The sequence below is a fragment of the Acomys minous genome (assembly GCF_964271855.1).
Source record: "Acomys minous genome assembly, chromosome: 6".
In the NCBI taxonomy this organism is placed as follows: domain Eukaryota; kingdom Metazoa; phylum Chordata; class Mammalia; order Rodentia; family Muridae; genus Acomys; species Acomys minous.
In genome coordinates, this window is record NC_140487.1 from 19,745,433 (window position 1) to 19,760,362 (window position 14,930).

A 14,930-nucleotide genomic window follows, 5' to 3' on the forward strand; every position below is an offset into this window, starting at 1 on the left:
ATGGCTGTCCTGGACTCACTTTGTAGACTCAGCTGGCCTCGAACTCACAGAGATGCACCTGCCTCTGCCTCCCAGCATGCTGGGATTACAGGAGTGCACCACCATGCCCAGCCTGCTAAATTATTTTAAAATGCTGAGTAAGAAGATTTTGTTTCTACCTTTCCAATTAGGGGGAAAAATCACTGATTTATTTAATGTCTTTCTTAAATATGCTAGCTATAGTCAATATATTTTGCTATCTTTTTTCAATTTGGACCAAATTACAGTTTTTCCAATAATATGTAAGAGCTCCTAATACATTGATAACCTTTTCTATGCAGTATAGGTAGGTCCTATTTGATCCGGTAGATTGCTAAAGATGGGTTCTCAATAGTATCATTAGCTACAGCCAGTGTTTTAGGTGAACTTCACAAGTGAGATCCATTATCATAATAAATTGTCAAGTTGGAAAATATCCTTCAACATTTGAATTTTGGCATAAATAAAATAAGGCTGGCCTGGAGCTGAGGAGCTGATGGATGCCTGCTGACTCCCTTCTCAAGTGCATTGCATGGGGAGCTGATGGATCATTCTGCTTTCATACATGGCTTAAAGGTTCTGAGAGAGAGAGAGAGAGAGAGAGAGAGAGAGAGAGAGAGAGAGAGAGAGAGAGAGAGAGAGAAGGATGGAGTCCAGACACCAAGCTTTACTTGCAGTCTTTGAAGATGGGAGATTCTGCAGATTCGAGAAGAAAACGAGTCAGTTTAGAAAAGCTTGTGATGTGCCAGCCATTAAAATAAAGCCCTGGATTTATACCTATACCTATCCCAACACCATACTTGTGATGTTTGGATCCTGGCGAATGCTAACATGGACTTGAAAAAAAAAATCTTCAAATTCCCCAGAAGTTGTTACTCAGTCTTTGTATGTGTGCTTTTCTGAGGACAAAGTACATAGCTCCAACAAAGCCATAAAAGGAATTCCCTTGCCCCAAAGCTTTGAAAAACTCCTGTTGTAAGGGGAAAATGAGGAAAACTGAGAGCATGTACTATGGGTTCCGCAGAAAACCCAACAGGAAGTGAGCAGTTGTGGGTACTGCAGGACTGCTATGAATCTGACACTTGGACAGCACCACCGTGTCTGGGTGGATAGTACCCACATGGTCTGGGCTGTACTTGTAACCGATCTCTTGACCTTCTTACTCTGGTTGCTAAAGAAACAGTTTTAATAAAGCCTGACCCTGCACACCTTAACAACCGCTGGCATCGCGTTCACACTGCCAGAACAGCAACAGTGCTCCCTTAAGGGAACTCTAAAGTAAGCACATTTGGTAGAGAATAGCTACGAGCATTGGAATTTTCTAAGTTATCATGAAGACCCTGGTCAGTAATGATCTCTCTGATGCTGAAAACTGAGGCTAAGAGGGGTGTAGGAAGCATTGTTATTTCAGCGCACCCGGCTTCTAAAAGATGAAATAGAAACTTCAATGGCTATTTGCTTTGGCTAGCCCATCTCAAGGATGGATCTGTCTCAGTGAGTCACAAAATCTGTAAGACTTGGGCTTCAAGATGGAAACAGACATGGTATGTTCCCCTAGACTAATCCTTTTTCCCTTGCAAGAAGTAACCAGAGCTCTTTGCCTACTGAGGAAAAAAATGGTGGCAGTGATTCTGGCAAGCAACAAGAAGAGCTTTCAGAAAATAGGATGGGTTTTTAAACATCAATTCTGCTATTATGTTCAAATGGACATAGAACTTCTCACACTTCAGGGATTGTGATAACTATCTACAGAGGCAGAATGTTGCTTGGTTGGTCCTTGGAGGTTATACTAGGGTTAAAAGAGTTGCTCTTCAGGCTCTGGCTTCGGTTCCGGCAAGATGGCTAAACGCACCAAGAAGGTCGGGATCATCCGGAAATACGGGACCCGCTATGGTGCCTCCCTCCGGAAAATGGTGAAGAAAATTGAAATCAGCCAGCACGCCAAGTACACTTGCTCCTTCTGTGGCAAGACCAAGATGAAGAGACGAGCCGTTGGCATCTGGCACTGTGGTTCCTGCATGAAAACAGTGGCTGGTGGGGCCTGGACCTACAATACCACCTCTGCCGTCACAGTGAAGTCTGCCATCAGGAGACTCAAGGAACTGAAAGACCAGTAGAAGCGCTACCGTTTGAGCCTTGCCTAGCCTGCAATAAATGGGTTAATTTATATTAAAAAAAAAAAGAGTTTACCATTTCACTAAATAGGTATGTCTCTAATACGTGATCTGATAATAGCCATTTTAGTGGTCCTTCTTATCACATATCTTACTGTAAGCTTACAGAAGAGAAATAATGTCCAGATATTCTATTGCAAGCTTGTTTTGTTTTGTTTTTACTTTGTGTTGTTTTTTCAGCACTGGGACAATGATTGGGCTTAGAAGACCTTGTCAATCTGCCAGTAAGAGGCTTCTGTTGCTGGGTCTTAAACTAGGGATGGAATCAAGAAAGTGAGCAATAGAAGCCATTTCGGGGCCTACATCAGAATGAGTCACTCAGTAAAGAATGCCTCTTGTGCAGATGTTACATAATTAGTCTCCATTCACTTGGTCCCTGCCCCAGAACAAGACGGCCATGGCTGAGCACTTGCCTTATACGTAGGAGGAACTCAAGTATGTGTTGAGTGACAATAATGTAATAGTGGATTTGAACATAAAATCATCAGCTAGAGAACCTTTCTGCTGGCCTGGAGTGTACTCCTCCCTTGGAACATAAAGGAGTGGAGGACATAAGGCTGAGACAACTCAAGTAACAGTAACATGTGCTTCTTGAACACCTAGCATATATCAGGCAATACTCTAAATATCTTACACAAGTTAACTCTCATAACCAGCCAATGAGATAACTAGCACGATCCACTTTATACGTGGAAAACTGAGGCCAAGAGAACTTAAAAGTCATGTACTCAAAGTAATATGACTTCTGCGTGGCAGACCCTGGGTTCAAACCCAGACTGTTTTATTCCAGGATCTGTAGTATTAACCATTGGTCCAAACCATGGCTTTTGGAACATAGATAGTGAACAAAAGCCTTGTTTTAAAACATGTAAATGCTTTGAGATGCTATCCCATGGCAACAGTGCAATAGAGACCAGTGATTTACGGAGCACAGCCCTGGAATTGGAGATCTTTTTTTTTTTTTTTAAACATCATGCCTGGCTTACCAGTGGCTCTGAGGAGACTGCCCAACCTCTCTATGCCAACATTAAATTGAAGGTAATACTGCTCGCCTCAGAGAGGGTTCCTGAGGATTAAGTAAGGCTTTTAGTGTGTTTGTTACACATGGTAATGATAAAGATAATGGTAATAATTGACATTTATTGAGGATTTTCTATGTACTTACTAAACATCTAATAAATTCCAATTAAAATAGATTGGTGTGCTCAACACCTACCACATTTAGATGGTTTTTAATCTTCTCTAACAACAGAGACTATAGTTAACCATCGCTAAACTTAAGGACTTTGTTTATCAACTACAAACTAACAGTTAACTTTTTAAAAATTCTTTTTATGAAACCTCTCTACATTAGAAAGCTGTTTTAAGACAGTGAGTGGAAGACAGCTCGCCAAATGTTGCTTCTGTTGCATTCCTGCTGACTGGAAATTAGTATTACCAAATGACCCGTAAGTAAACATTTTGACACCTGCCTTAGCCATTTCTTTCCATATACATAGGAGGACCTAATGTCAACTGTAGGTGTTGTTTGATCTTTCAAACACGGTGAGACAGTTTAGTCATAAGGCAGAATGGATAGAGCAGTAGGTCAGGACCAGAGAGGACATATGAGCTACTTCATGATCCTTTTCTTGAACCTAGAATGTCCACAATGTTGCTGTAACTTTCAATGAGATACAAGAAGTCTGGCCCCATGATAGAAGCATGATGCCAATAGCCTTTAGGCAGCAGAAATCTATGAACGTCAACAGATGGCAACATCTTGGTCCTTTGGGACTCCATACTAAGAGAAGGTCATTGTTTTTCATCATCTTGTTGGCGCTTAATAGAAACTTTTGGCAAGCGGATGGAGAAGAGGGTAAGGAAAATATGGCAAGAGTTAGGCTGAGTGTCAGGATCACAGCCAAGTGCAGTCCGGACCTGGCAAGGAGCTGGAAATAAAAATGAGCCAAGATGAATATCTAACCTTCAGTCTAGGAATATGGATTAGGAGATATGAGGGAGGACTGCCAGAGGATAATAACCAACGGCTTCCTGGATATCACACAGAAACCAAAGACAGTTTAGAGAAGCACGGATGCCTTGGAACAGTAATGGTTTATACTACAAAGTTCTCCATACGCTAAAGCAGATGCCTCTGTTTTGGTATCTGTTTAACGGGTCTCAGGGTTCCTGAGGAATGAATGCAAGATATTTGTAAAGGGGTGTATATATGCAACCTCTTGGGGTAGAGATTGTCTCTTTTATTGGACTCTCAAAGTAGTTTCTTTTTTTTTTTATAGATTTTGTTTCTTTTTTTTTTTAGAAGATTTATTTATTTATTTAATGTATATGAATGCTCTATTTGTTTGTACAGTTGCACACCAAAGAGGGCACCAGGTCTCATTACAGATGGTTGTGAGCCACCATGTGGTTGCTGGGAATTGAACTCAGGACCTCTGGAAGAGCAGACAGTGCTCTTAACCTCTAAGCCATCTCTCCAGCCTCAAAGTAGTTTCTATCCAAATTACTTCATAACCACAGCAAGTGAACTCTATATAGAATTAATAATTTGGAATTTACATTGATGAGGCACATATACTTACCTTTTTAACATCACAAAGAAGACAGTGTATCATTAAACCAAAGCATTGAAGCATGATACAGGTCTTCATACCCAAAGAGGGCTCAACTAACAATGGGAGCTACCTGCTGTTGATGACATAACTCACCAAAGAGACCAAAGCCTGATCAGCAGGCTCTGAGTACCCTTTGCAAGCACTGTACCCTCAAGTCCTGGCCACTGTCTCTCTATTATTAAGCCTCTGTTTATCACAGACACTAAAGTGTATGCTGGGAAGTGGCTTTCAGATTCCTGTTTGCAAAAGGCTCTCAGCCTAACTAGGTTTCTATGGCACAGGGAAAAAATGGAATAAGTTTTCTTTCACAAAAGTATTCAGTTTAAACACCTTTTAAGGCAAGTAGTTTATTTCCTTACTGCTTATCTATTTTTAAACAATGCCCTTATGCCTTGATGGTGATAGCCTATGGTAGTTTGTCCTTTGTTTTTAGCTCTATATGGTCTGTAGTGGCTCTCCTTTCTCAGGAAGCCTTTTCAAGCCTGTGAAATCAGAGGTGTGCGACTCAAGGGCAGTGCATGTGCATGTAGCTGAGAAGTGAGTAAAGCAAGTGGCCAGATCTGATACACCTTTGTACTTTATGCCTGGTGACTATTCATATAACTGGGTTTTTTTTTTCTCCCAGTGTGGCGTTGGAACTAAAGAGGCACAATAGTCTCGTGTGTTTATTTGTTAACAGGCACCTGGCTTAGACAGTGGGGATGGCTTCTGCAACTTTGCAGTTCCATCTCCAACTGGAAACATGCCCAAGGTCACATTCAATAGATGCCAACTGAAAGAGAATTGACTTGACAACTCATTCAACATGCACGAGAGCTGCTCACACAGTTTTCTCCTACCATGAGTCACGTTCATCCAATTGGCACCCAGCACAAGGCTCCTTGCTTCCCCTATGTGAGTGGGTGGCAACTTTTTTTTAAAGGGGTGTGCTATCAGAGCATGGACCTGTTTGATTTCCTCCTTCCCTTACACCTGCTGTGTAAGAAGAGACATGAGCACTCAACTGGACTTTCTCTCTTACTTGCAAGGCGTAAAAATCTCAAGGTGCTCTTGTTGCCTACGAGTCTTTGTTTGAAGACAATGAGTGTGTGGGCTACTTGGGAAAACTGTCTTTAACATAATGATGTGCTCTGAGAATTATGAAGGTGAAATATTTTCATCTTATCATCAACAGAAATCAAGACGCTCTTGAGAATAACTACGATTACTACATGGCTGGCCTTTATCCTCACGTTTCAGACATTTTTTTAAAAATCTATGTGCTTTTTATTCTTCACATATAATTATAGCTAAGACTGTTTCATTTAAACAATTTCCTTGAAAATTCATGCATTGGAGAAATATCAAAACAAATGTATTAAAACATCTACGGGGAGAGAAAATATTATTAAACTTGTTCACCAAGAGAATACCATGTAAGAAGTGTTTTGTAGGACCGTTGTTCATGGAGCTTCAGGCGTGACCTTCCTCGGCTCAACTCTACAGAGAGGAAGCACTACCTCCAAGGGTCACTGGAGGAATTAAATGTGCTACTACATGTGTGCTGGCACTGGGCCTGACACATGACAATCAGTAACTTTGCCCAATTAATGTCATCCTTCTGGTTGCACACTTGAAGTAGCAGTTGTCGAATAGTTTAGCAGCAGGGAGAGGGGCACCACAATCTCACATCATTTCTTTTCACTATTAAGTTTCAACTTCCCTACAATTCATCTCCATCGCAGCTTTCTGGGAGAACAGCAGGGTATAAATAAGTTCAATCATTCTTCGTCTCAGACCTCAACAACCATCTCAGAAATATCCTCCCCGATCTCCAACACATCCACATTGTCACTCTTCCCTGTGAACACGGGCACACACTCGCACTGACTGTCAATTTTTTTTTATGAGATCTGTTTTTTAAAAAAAATCCTCTAGTAAGCATTCTCAGATGAGGATTTTATTCCAAGCAGTGTAGGATGCTGCCTATACTTGGTTTCAAATTCCAGCTTTTATTTTGCTCAATTATTCATCTTCCCTTCATGTCTCTTTGTCTCTGAAGGCGGCTTTGCAGGAAAGCCATGTGAGTTCATTGAGAGGCTGTGTATGAAATGCCCCGTCCAGCACCTGGTGCCTTATAACTGCTCACTGAGCTTTAGATATCACTCTTTGCTGTAGACGGACTTTTTGTCTCTAGGAGTTCCATTCGACTCGTTCCCATCCACTCCTTGTGGCGCTTACGCATTCCTCTGCATCTTTGAACATGTGAGGAGTACAGTAGTTGCCCACCAAAGTCTTTGTTCACTAATTCTGTCTTCTTTGCAGTTTCCCATTCTTGTGCAACTAGCTGCTAGTCTCTTAACTCTCAGCCATATTTCATTGCCTTTTTGCATACCTGGTGCTGTGGTTTAGATGTGTTCAAAGTATTCCCCCCAAAGGTTCAGATGCTAGAAGCTTGGTTCTCATGTGGAGTTATTTTTAAAGCCGGGACCTAATGGAAGATATTTACGATATTTGAAGAGTTGCCCTGAGAATGGAGTAATATAGTTCTGGCAGAACCCCAAGCTAGTTTATAAAAGGAACAAAAATGCCCCCGACCATCTTGCAGGTGTGCCTCAGCCTGTGATTTGTCCCTCTCGCCAACATTCCTGCTATGATGCCATCACCATGTTGAAATATAACAAGAGAGCCACAATCAGAAACCAGGCCAGTGGGACCTCCTGTACATGGATATGCAGCTTCAAAACTATGACTTAAATAAAAATCCATCTTCAAATGTTTAGATATAACAACAGAATAATACACCTATTACTATTATTAGTACCTGGGTTTCTGAATTCCTTTTCATTGATGTTGAATTTGATTTGCCACACATATGAGTTAGCTGGAATAAATTTAGATACTTCAAATCTTGCTTTTCAACAAGCCTTTTCAGAGAGGCTTTGAGCTACAGCTAGTTCAGCCTATCTTTGTTGAGGATGTGTCTCGTGTGCTAGGTTTTCCACTGCGGCTGGTAGGAAGTTCCCTCCCACTTGTCCCACTGATTCTTTTCAGTGGTCATTTCCCATCTATCAGTTATTTACTCTCGTGTGTGTGCAAATCAGTTCTCATCCAGAAACTTGTGGGCTCCCCTCCAAATCTCTAGATAGCCACTTCCTCATAATAATGCCCTTTAAATATAGGAAACAGTTTACATACCTGATACAGAAATAATTGGGAACAGGATAAATATTTATTTAGACTACATCTAGCACTTATGAAAAAGAAAACTTGATTTGTTGTGGTTCCTTTATTCTGACTTTCTCTTGACTTTTGCCTTTTCTCTTTCCTCTTCTCTCTCACATCCCATCTCTTCCTTGTTTCTTCTCATGTTCTCTCTCTCTCTTCTTTCTCTCTCTCTCTCTCTCTCTCTCTCTCTCTCTCTCTCTCTCCTCCCTCCCTCCCTCTCTCTTCTCTCTCTCTCTCTCTCTGCCAGTAAAGCTGTCTTTCCAAAACTCTGTCCATCAAATTCTGAGTGTCTTAGTGTCTTGGCCTCCATGGACACCAATTCTGCCTCTCTCAGCTGGACCACAATGCTAGGCTACGCATTCAGCCCTGAGACACTCCGGTCATTAAGCTGCTGTAATCATAGGACTCGCTTTCTTTGCTTCCCTCTCTCAGGAAATGACAGCCTTTAGCTGCTCAAGGTGGGAGAGCAAATCCAGTCTTCCTTGCTCCATCATTGCCAGAAGTTGAAGACTTCAGCTATTCTTTCCAAAAGCCAGTTTTAGTTACAAACTATTACACATCTGAATTCAAATTTAAAGAAATAGCACATGTAATACATTACAGACTATATATGTAGTTTGGGGAAGTTATTAAATATATTTATCAATCTAGGCATGCTAGTTAGTTTTTTCTTTTTGTTTTTCCCTTCTGAAACATTGGGCTTTTGGATTCTTGGCACTGGGCCAATCTTGGGTAAAAGCCACAAATTTTGAAACTTTCATTTATTTAAAATGCTAGATAAGATACAATTATGTCTTTTGTGAATGACTTAGTCGATTAAAATTTTTCCAAAAAAAAAAACTTGATTTGTTGTTGTTCTTTTATTATGAGAATTAACACCATGCAATCCCCTGAATGTTGAGTGTCAAAGTTCTCTTTTATGATGGCATTGCAAGGGTAATTTAATAGCATATAAAACTAAAGCACAGAAACCTGGCCCAAGCAAGTTTTACTTTCTTATTCATCTACACACTTATATTAAACATGATCACATTGATCAGCAATGAGCTTGTAAGAGTATGTGTCTGTAAAAGATACAGAAAAACCATGTACACATGAACAATACATGTGAATTACACCAAACCTTTTGCTTAAATATATAAAGCTGTCTATACGGTATTTATTCTGCAGACAGAGAAGTAGAAACAATGATAGGAAACTGAGGAATTTGGACTTAACAGAAATTACTCTTGGAATTTAATCACTGCATTTTGAGGCATACAAAAAGTAATATAATGTAGGATGAAAATTTCCTTGTATAATTGTTCAAGTGAGAAATACTTCCTAGATCCTCTATTGGTGTATTTTTTACACTACTTTATTTGGGTTCTTATGTCTATCATCTTTCTCCACCCCAGTCCCTTCCAACACCCCAACACCAGGATGGAGAGACAGAAGGTCCATGGGGAGAGAGAGCGTTGAGATCTTTTTAGACTACTTTCTGCTGACTAGGGCCGTTGACTTCCTTGGGGCAAGTCAAGTTACCTCCAACTGCTACTTCTTGCCTCATTTCTCAGGACCACTTGTCAAACTAGAACAGCAGCAGCAGCAGGAACCAGCAGGAGGAACAGCCTCGCTCTTGGGGAGCTCTGGTCTTTTTAGTCCCTCTCTAGAGTCCCCAGAATTAAACTATTGTCAGTTGGCAGAATTGCTCCCCTGCCAGAGCCAGCACAAGGCAAACAGTCTGCTATTGTCAACAGTCAGAAGCAGCCCCATCCCCCCACGCCTGGCATTAAAACAAAAACATATTCACATAACCTAACTGAGTTTTCTTAAGAAACCAAAATTCATCAGGCACAGTGGTGCACGCCTGTAACCCCAGTACTCTGGGAGGCAGAGGCAAGCAGATATCTGTGATTTTGAGGCCAGCCTGGTCTACAAAGTGAGTTCCCAGACAGCCAAGACTATATAGGGAAACCCTGTCTTGAAAAACACAGAAACAAAAAAAGTAAAAAGAAAAGATTTCTCACTACAATCCACAAACTGTGGGGTGTGTGTGTGTGTGTGTGTGTGTAGGTGGAGAAGGTGTGTGCACATGTGTAAAATTATTCTTAAATCTTACATTTCCCCATTGAGACATTTATTGTTCCTGCAGAAACAATATTATTTCTTATTCCTAAATCTGTATTCTATTAAACTAAAGAAGTCTATAAATCAATAATAACCTTTTAGATATCAACCTCTCAGTAATTATGCCCTCCAAATCCAGGTAATTGTTTGCATGTTTTATATAAAAATAAATGGAGGGAAGCATGTGTTCTGTCTGACTGGAAGGAGGGTCTAAAGACTTCAGCTGATTTTTGGCATTTGTGAGATTTCTTTGTTCCTCTTTTATATTACATTTTAAATTAATTTATTTCACACAGAGAAGCAGATAGATCGGATAGTGCGCATCAGCTCAGCGGGAAATGAACAGACAAACCAAGCTGCCCATGAGCACTTGATGTGGCTTCTATCTTGGTCTAGCTTCTGCTAAATACAACGCTAGACTTGTCAGTTAAAGGAATGTTTGCTTTTAGTTGAATCAAGGTCTGCATATCTTTATGATGCTTCTTCTGCATGTCCCAACAGGAAGCGGCTGAGTGTCTACTCTGGACTGATCTCCAGTTCAGACACACCAGCATCTTGAAGCCACTCTTATTTGTGGAATGAAATGACAGCAACCAGAGAGGCCTGCGGCTGTTTTCCTCGATACCTAGTCTGTGTGCCAGCCATCTGTGTTCATTTAGACAGGGTGTGCGTGTGTGTGTGTGTGTGTGTGTGTAGGTAGAGAGCGCAGGGAGGAACAGAGCTCAGGTTGCAGGTCTCGGCGTGGATTTTGATACAGAGTGAAACCTTCTGCCCGATGCCTCCCTAACTAGACCCCTCATCTGCTGGTCCCTCCAGAGAAGCAATTTCACCAAGTCTAGCTGTGAGGGGCATGTTTTGTGTTCTCTCTATTCAAAGTGAAAGACGTTAAGCAGAAATGTTCAGAAGCACTTTTGTTTGGAAAATGGGAAAGGAAGATCACGGAAACTGGAAAACATCCATGAAATTAGCCCAAAATCATGGCCAATACTGATCATTTCCTGACAAGCTGTCTGTCAGTGAAGCCACAACAATCATTTATTCAGGGCATTCTGAGGTTGACAAGGCTGTGTGCGGCATTGCTAATTAAATGTTGGTACCGTGGTTTGAGTTTTCATGTATTAACTTTTGTAATGGCAACAGTGGGTACATGGCACTTTAACAGCAGGAATCTCCACATGCTCATCGGTATGCCTCTCAGATGTACTGTACTTACTAGCTGGAGTTTTAGAAACATAGCTTTAACTCAGAGTCCTGAGGGTCTACGGGAATCAAGTAAGACAGTGAAAATGAAGAGAACAAGATGCAGGCTGCCCTTGGCCACACTGATGTCAAACTCGGTGGATGTTTGTTGTAAAGTTATCTAACACTGTGCCTATGAATAGGAGATAGTAATGAACTAATCTGGATGTATACTTTGAATTATTTATTATTTATAACTCAAACCCTAGCAGCCTTTAATTAATCCACACAATTATAAAACTTCACGATATCCCTGGGACTAATAATATTACGATATTTTCCCCATGAATCTCTGTTCTCCTCTCTTCCCTTGTCTCCCCTCCTCTCCTCCTCTCGCCTCCCTCCCTTCCTCTCCTCTCTGTCCTCTCCATCTCCCTTACAGTTTCCATTTCTGTAGCTTTCATTGATCTGAACTTCTCTGAGTGTCTTTAACCAGTCAAATGCATCCATCAATGCTGCTGTGCTCACCCCATATCCTAATCGCTTGCCATGCCAATTCTGGGGCTCACTTTCTGGATGCCACATCTGCCTACAGCAGAGTGATTTGTATTCCCAACTTTGTGTCAAATTAGACACTGGTGAAACTATTAAAAGGTGTGGAACTGTCCTTCCTAACTTCTGCTCATGGGGGGACATTTTCTGTGTATTAATCTGACTTAAAGGTTTTCCTAAAGCTTACTCTGCAAATAGCTTAGCAAGAGCAAGAGTGCTTCCCATATCGCAGAGTGCTGTGTTTCAAGGCAGACACCAGCTGGGCCATCAGAAGAGCAGGAACACTTCCAGAATGTTTCGCGTATTTTGGGAATTACCTAAAATGAGAAACAGACTCACCTGGGTAGCATTTCGCGTTACAAATTCACTGGCCCGAGTGTGCTCACTGTCATGAAAAGGGTGCATAAGGAACTGTTTTAAATGGCTGTGCTCTTGCTGTTCTGATCTTTGACAAATACCCTGAGAGCTTTCTTCCTAGGTATAAAACGGTTTCTTCCTGGGGCGCTGATAAAATTCTTTTTCCACATTTTGAAATTTGTGGACTCAGGTTACTGTGTCTCTTTTCATGAATCAGCCCTTGGGTAACTTCCAAGCATCATAGGAGTCTTACAAACTGCAGGACAGAGACGCTGCCCTTGAGAACTGAGCATGTGCCTGGAGCAAGCAAAGCCAATACATGTAGGGGATAAATGGAGGCCATATACTGTTGTGGAACATGCTGGAACAAGGGAATGGAATGAACAACATTGGCAGAAATCTGGTTGGGAAAGGTTGGGAATTTCTGGAATGAAGAAAACTGCAAGAAGTAAACATACAATAACCATGCCTCCTTGTGAGGGGAACCCAGGAGGCCACTCTCTCTGAAGGCAGGCAAGACCTGACTAAAAGACACTGTGTATTCTTGAGCAAGAAGTTACTCTGTAGAATTGTTATTTTACAGTAGAAAGTGTTCAGCCCTTAAAAAGAATGAAGATAATGTTGTTTGCAGGAAAATGGATGCAACTAGAGGCAATCATATTTGAGGAGTGTGTCTCAGAAAGATAAATATCATATTGTTCCTGGATTTTAAATAGACATATAATCTCCCTCCCTCCCTCCTTCCCTCCCTCTCTCTCTCTGTCTCTGTCTCTGTCTCTCTCTCTCTCTCTCTCTCTCTCTCTCTCTCTCTCTCTCTCTCTCTCTCTCTCTCTCTCACACACACACACACACACATACACACACACACATACACACACACACACTCCTAGGGCAACAGGCAGGACCAGTAGGAATTGGGAAGGACAAGAAAAAGGAAAGTAAAAGAGCAAGAATGTGTTCGTCATACAATATATACTCATACGAAAACTTCTAAAATAAATAATTTTTTAAATTGATGTTTTAAGAAAATCAGTTTTTACAATAGTGTTGGAAAGTTGGTGGGGGAATAATCTAGATGTATGAACTACATCAAGGAACTATTGAAGTGACTAGTGCTTGGCTGAGTTCACCATAGGTTAATGAAAGGAGCTTAACCAATAACAACAGCACGTGGCAAACTAAGCAAGGGAAATGAGTGGCAAAGAGTCCAAAGCGTATACAGTGTTCTCAAACTTAGAAATTAGAAGCTCAGACAGGAGTGCCTTTTCCCCCCCCTTTTGGTTTGGTTTTTCAACACTTGATTTCTTCGTGTGGCCATGGCTTTCCTGAAATTCACTCTGTAGAACAAGCTGGCCTTGAACTCACAGAGATCTACCTGCATCTGCCTCCCAAGTCCTAGGATTACAGGAGTGCCCACAGAAAATGCACTTTTAAAAGGGAGGTTGAAGGTGAGAGTAAACAGAATCCACTGAAAGAAATTGCCAAAAACAAATCTCATCTATAAAATTTGTTTTTAATTTCCTCTTGTGTGCTTTGCTACAGAAAAACAAAATATCAAGCAAGTACCTATTAAGTCATATTTAAAAATCAAACATTCTGGGCCAGGGAGATAGCTTATCAAGTATAAATCCTTACTGCCCAAGCCTAGTGACCTGAGTTTGATCCTTGGGACCCATATAAAGGTAGATTGAGAGAACCAACTCCACAAAGTGCACACACACACACACACACACACACACACACACACACACACACACAAATAATAAAATCTGAAAGTGTAAATAAAAACTGTCTAATGCTCCACAGTATAGACTTCTGGGTATATATTCCCCGAAGAACTGAAAGTGGGGACTCCTAGAGATGTTCATGTTCATAGCAGTATTGCCATAGCAGCCAAAAGGTGGAAACTCAACTGTCCATCAACAAAGTAATGAATAAACAAAATGTGGCTCTCTATGTAATGAGACATTGTTCATAGGTTACATTTAGGAACATATGCATATGCGTGCAATAGCAATTAGTGAAAAAGGAGGCCATTAATTTTGAAGGAGAGCAGGGAGGAGTGTATTATGAGAAAGTCTGGAGGGAGGACAGAGAAAGGACAGGGAAAGGAGACATATAAAAATAAAAATAAAAAATAAAACCTCTATGCTCAAAAAAGAAGAGAGAGAGAGAGAGAGAGAGAGAGAGAGAGAGAGAGAGAGAGAGAGAGAGAGAGAGAAAAGAAAGAAATGAAATAAGAAATGGTGTTGTGACACTTCATACAACAAGGATAGGTCAGTCGTGAGGAAGTGAAACTCAGTGACTCAGTGGGCTGGGGTGTAACTTGGCAGTACAGGGCTTCTCCGGTATGTTTAAGGCCTGGAGTTCACTCCTAGCGGCATAAATAAATAAGCCAGACACACAAGGCCAAGTGTTGGTTTCTCTTATATGTGGTGCTTGCAATGTTCAAAGTCATAAAGATCTGCACAACAGTAGGTACCAGGGGAACTGGCAGCCGCTGTCTGACAGATATAGAGTTTGAGTGTGGGATGGCACACATTCTGGAGATGGAGCCCTGTGCCTGGCCAGGAGTGTGAATGTGCTTACTGAACCATATGTTTAAGATAGCTAACATAGTAAGTTTTATGTTATGTATGCCACCATTTTTTTGTAAGTATTTTGAACTGGGGTGTTAACTTAGTGGGAGAGCTCTTGCCTGAAGTCTGTAATACCC

General features: G+C 41.2%; 1 protein-coding gene across 1 annotated transcript; it reads left to right on the forward strand.

Moving 5' to 3' along the window:
* The first annotated feature begins 1,835 nt into the window (after positions 1-1,835).
* LOC311600755 (large ribosomal subunit protein eL43-like) lies at positions 1,836-2,185 on the forward strand. Its single transcript, XM_084787799.1, has one exon. The coding sequence runs from the start codon at positions 1,857-1,859 to the stop codon at positions 2,133-2,135; it is 279 nt and encodes a 92-aa protein (XP_084643925.1). The 5' UTR covers positions 1,836-1,856; the 3' UTR covers positions 2,136-2,185.
* Positions 2,186-14,930: the final 12,745 nt, after the last annotated feature.